Source organism: Hibiscus syriacus, unplaced genomic scaffold, assembly GCF_006381635.1.
Source record: "Hibiscus syriacus cultivar Baekdansim isolate YM2019G1 unplaced genomic scaffold, ASM638163v2 tig00111847_pilon, whole genome shotgun sequence".
NCBI classification, from domain to species: domain Eukaryota; kingdom Viridiplantae; phylum Streptophyta; class Magnoliopsida; order Malvales; family Malvaceae; genus Hibiscus; species Hibiscus syriacus.
Window position 1 is genome coordinate 1,312,043 of NW_024063200.1, and position 5,072 is coordinate 1,317,114.

At 33.4% G+C, this 5,072-nt stretch overlaps 1 protein-coding gene across 1 annotated transcript; it reads left to right on the top strand.

The window, feature by feature from the left end:
• The first annotated feature begins 2,412 nt into the window (after positions 1 to 2,412).
• On the top strand, positions 2,413 to 4,723 carry LOC120172234 (O-fucosyltransferase 37-like). Its single transcript, XM_039179749.1, has 5 exons — positions 2,413 to 3,134; positions 3,222 to 3,390; positions 3,478 to 3,567; positions 3,650 to 3,933; positions 4,022 to 4,723. The coding sequence occupies exons 1-5, from the start codon at positions 2,473 to 2,475 to the stop codon at positions 4,506 to 4,508; spliced, it is 1,692 nt and encodes a 563-aa protein (XP_039035680.1). The 5' UTR covers positions 2,413 to 2,472; the 3' UTR covers positions 4,509 to 4,723.
• Positions 4,724 to 5,072: the final 349 nt, after the last annotated feature.

Below are 5,072 nucleotides of genomic sequence, written 5' to 3' on the forward strand. Positions count from 1 at the left end.
TTAATCCCTCCTAACTCCATCATACTTTGATTTTAAGATAACTTAAGCTTTCCTTAAGCTTAGTTATCATCTAATAATCAAAACCTAACCTTGAACTCAACAATTAATCCATAAACAAATAAACTCACCTTTGAGCTTGGAGATACGGGAGGAGGAAGAATAAGAAAGAAAACTCTGGATAATTCTCCTTTTCCACGTGGTTCCTTATCTTATAAAAGAAATATAAAAATCTTACTTGTCAATTGACCATTTTACCCTTTAATTCATTCCATAATTACTAAATAACCTTCATCATATTTCCAATAAATCATTGAACTATTCAATTATCCTACTTTAATCACCAATTTCTAAAACTTTACAATTTGGTCACTAACCCGATATTGAGGATGTTATAATTTATAACTGAGGGACCACTGTGTAATTAACTAATAGTTAAATTATTTCTACAGTCCCTCATATTTTGATGTGTAATTCGTTTTGGTCACCTGTTGTTATTTTCCCTTGAATTTTGAATTTATTCAATTTGATCCCTGTTTACATTTCTTATATTTTGCAAATTGTTCCACTAACTTTTGTTTTTTCTTGCAGCTCATTTCTAGTATTAATTGCAATCCATAAATTTAAGTTTATTCCAATTTGATCCCCCCAGGTTTTATTTATTTCCTTTATTTTATTATCTCTAACATTTAACATTTTTTATTTTTTTTTAAATAAAATTTTATTCGTTTTTTCATTAAATTTTATTTTATTATTTTATTTATTTCAAAATTTAACATTTATACATTTTTTTTTATTTTTTTCTAAAGTTTAAGATTTTCTTCATCTTATTTTTTATTTTCTTAATTTAATTTTCTTTCTCTTTGATTTATTTAATATTTTATTTTTACCATTTAACACCTTTCTGACTTTTTTTAGTAGTAATTTCAATCGATCAAAGGTAAGAGATTCGAATTGAATTTTTAAATTTAGATTTAAATTTTAATTTTCGCAACTAAGACAACCGACAAATTAAATGGTACTGAAAGAGCAGTTCAAGGGTGCTAATCCTTCATTTACGTAACCGACTCCCGAATCCGACATATTTTTGGTAAAACGCAGATAAGGTAAAATTGTGTTCGATCAACCAATTTTTTTTAAAAAGTAAATGATCGGTGTCGGCTCTAACATTTTATTTAAGTCGAAGCCCAATTCTGGGTCCACCCGAAAGATGGTTGTGACAGTAATGTATCGTACAATTTATTAATTTTAAAAATAAATCCTTTTCAAATTGACAAAATCATAAAAATAAATATCATCCTTTAAAATTAAAATAATTTTCAGATTTTATATATTTAAAATAAATTTTAGGGTAAAGTATACAAATGGTCCCCCGATTATAGGGTATTACTTTATTAAGTACCTCGACTATTAAAAGTTGCAAAATAGTCATTTGACTATAGAGTGTTGCTTTGTTGAATCACTCGACTATTAAAAGCTACCAAAAGGTCACCCAACTATTCATCATGTTCCAAACACGTCATTTTTCGTTAAAAATGATGATATTCTTAATTAAATGTTAACCTGTCGATTGTGATATAATAAAATATAATCCTAAAATTTAAACAACTATCATATCTCATCCATCATATTAACGTCCAACTTAGGTACCACTAATTTTTAACGGAAAAAGACGAGCTTGGAACATAATAAATAGTCTGGTGACCATTTTGTAACTTTTAATAGTTGAGGGACTTAACAAAGTAACATTCTATAGTCGAAGGATTATTTTGTAACTTTTAGTAGTTAAAAGACTTAATACAATAATATCCTATAATTAGGGGACCATTTGTGTACTTTATCCTAAATTTTAAGATAAATTATTTTACTAAACATTGATAATTTCATAGCCACATATTATTTTGCAAGACAAAATCCAAATCAAACACAAAGTTGATGGGGGCCTTGTGACGAATCCTTCGAAAAATAAAAGAGAAAAGTCAGAAATGTTACTGTTAGACATTGCTATTATTCTGAAATGGCGAGCGGGCCTGGAGTAGAGGCTGCAATGTGTTGCATTTTAAAATGGTTAAACTATACTAGAGCTCCCTAATATATAGTCAAATTATTGTTTTAGCTACTATAATTTTGAAAATTATAAAATAATCATTGAATTCATCTAATTATTATAAAATGATCATGGTGATATAATAATAATGATAAGGTTTGAAAATCTTAATAATCATTTAATAATAATTCATTATAATTTAGTAATTATTTTTAACGGTTTAATAAAATTTAATGATTATTAAAAAATTTGAAAAAGATTTATCGAATATGATTTTCTAATCGTTTAATATGTTGATGATTATTTTATAATAATTCCATAGCTCATAAAATTGTCATATTCAAGTTTTCCCGGTAATTTAACTGTTTGTGCTACTGGATAACTACCACTGGTTCTTTAGATTCTTCACATTGTGGTTCTCATCTTCAATGGCAAGAGCGTCAGGAAGGATCATCAAGAATCCATTACTGAGCTTAACCCCGAGTCCAAGATCATTGACTCAGCTGTTCTCATCAGTTTCACCGTTACCATCACTCTGTTCTTCCAAGAAAACATCCCCTTCCCTCTCAATCTTCTTCCTTTCCTTCCTATTTTCCTTCACTTTCTTGGGGATCTCCATCTTCATATTTTTTCCAAATTCCAATGATTCAATCCGATGTACTTCCATAGAATCTCCAGCAATTTCCCCAATCTCACCCCACTCTTTACCTTCTCCCTACTCTAAAATCATCTTGGCATCTTTGCTTTCTGGGTTGAACTCCAACAACGAGATTCAACCCAGAATTGGAGGCACATCAATGGTTCCATTACCGGTTCATCTTGTTTCCGGGAATTTATCAGAACAAGAAACCGAGTTCTGGAAACAACCCGATGGAAATGGCTACCGTCCTTGCTTGGATTCGACAATGGGGTACCGCAAAAGATCTGCAAAGATTTTGATTGAGAAGAACAGATTCTTGGTCGTCGTTGCCGCCGGGGGATTGAATCAACAGCGGAATCAAATCATCGATGCCGTTGTTATCGCTCGAATCCTCGAAGCTGCTTTAGTTGTGCCCATCTTGCAGGTCAACATGATTTGGGAAGATGAAAGGTGATGTTAGTACAAACAACAATCAATTTAGGGCTCGTTTAGCTGATGAAAATGAAATCATTTTGTGTTTTTCAATGGGGATTTCAGTGAATTTTCAGATATTTTCGATGTCGAACACTTCAAGAAGACTTTAAGAGCTGATGTAAGGGTTGTATCTTCGTTACCATCGTCTCATATGGTTGCTAAACAGACCATTGCCACACAGATTCCTTACGGTGTTCCCCCTTCTTGGATTCGTGCTAAATTCCTCAAACAAGTAAGCGGAATTCGATTCGGTATCGACACAAACACGAAACAAATACACGGATATCGGAACCTCATTGTATATTATCTTTGTTTTCAGCTCAATCAAGAAGGTGTTCTTGTGCTAAAAGGAGTGGATTCTAAGCTCTCCAAGAATCTTCCATCTGATTTGCAAAAGCTTAGGTGCAAGGTACTTCATGTTTGGTTGTCCAACTTTTCATTTTTCTTGAAATATTCGCATCCAACATTCGTATCTAACTCGAATTCTCCAGGTAGCATTCCATGCTCTGAGATTTTCCAAGCCAGTTCTCAAGGTTGGGAATCAGCTAGCGAGAAGAATGTGGATTGAAGGTCCATATGTAGCCCTTCATCTCCGGCTCGAGAAAGATGTGTGGGTCCGAACCGGATGTCTCACCGGATTAGGTCCCGAATTCGACAAAATCGTAACCGGGATTCAGAAATCTCAGCCTCAGTATCTCACCGGGAGAGTCAACATGAGTTCTAGTCAACGACGCCTCTCGGGATTGTGCCCTCTAAATGCACTAGAGATGGCAAGGTAAGTATAAAAAATCCATTCGTTTATTCAGCTGGACTCGAATTTCAAAGTTGAAAGGTAAATGGCATCAAAGCTTATTTTGTTGTAGGCTTTTAAAGGCCTTAGGCGCACCGAAAACTACTCGGTTTTACATCGCGGGAGGAGAGCCGTTTGGTGGCACCAAAGCTTTGGCACCACTAGCTGCCAAGTTCCCGAATTTGGTTCGGAAGGAAATGTTGGCACACGATGGTGAACTCTCGCCGTTCCTCAACAGCTCCTCGGCTCTATCGGCGATAGACTACGTCGTATCGTTTAACAGCGACATCTTTATACCGTCCCATGGCGGGAACATGGGGCGAGCCTTACGGGGACATCGAGCGTACATGGGACATAGGAAAAGCATATGGCCTAACAAAAGAACGATGCTTCCGTTGTTTGACGATTCATCTATCGCAGATGAAGAATTGAGTAGGATCACAAGATCAGTCCATAGTAAATCAATGAAGCCAGAGCCAAGGAAGAAGGAGAGAGACAGAGATGTGATTGCATATCCAGTGCCTGAATGCATGTGTAGACACGGTTCTGCTATTTTCTGATTTCTACATACATTTCCCTATACGTGTATCATACGTTTTCTGAGTGAAAAACATTCTTCCAAAAAAGCCCCTATATGTATAATGTATACTGTACCGTATCACACAAATGCATTTTGTCAAATTAGTACCAACGTCCCATTGGTCTGATGAGACGAGATATTAGATACTTTAAGTAAAGTCTAGAGTTTGAATTATGATGTTTACAAAGAGAACAAACCGAGTTGAAAAGTTTATTCCTATAATAGACATTTGTGTAAAATTTAATTCAGAATATTCTATCAATATACTAATACCAATGGTTAAACAAATAAATCCAGTACACTCTTGTTTCTTCCAAATCAGAATGAAGATTTTGAATCTTAATATTATAGATAGAATACATTAAATTATAATTATAATCTCATAATATATTTTTATAGTATTTATAAATTCTATCAATCTATTCTTTTACTCTTATTTTGAAAATAAGATGACATAATAAATAATAAGATGATGTATCAAAATAATATCGATGTGAAAAGGATATCATTTTAAATAAAAAAAAAGATTTTTTTCCTCTATTTT

Coding starts and splice junctions, on each gene's coding strand:
- LOC120172234 (XM_039179749.1), top strand. CDS start 2,473: ATGGCAAGAGCGTCAGGAAGGATCATCAAGAATCCATTACTGAGCTTA. Junction 3,391..3,477: donor GTGCTAAATTCCTCAAACAA/GTAAGCGGAATT, acceptor CTTTGTTTTCAG/CTCAATCAAGAAGGTGTTCT. Junction 3,568..3,649: donor TGCAAAAGCTTAGGTGCAAG/GTACTTCATGTT, acceptor CGAATTCTCCAG/GTAGCATTCCATGCTCTGAG.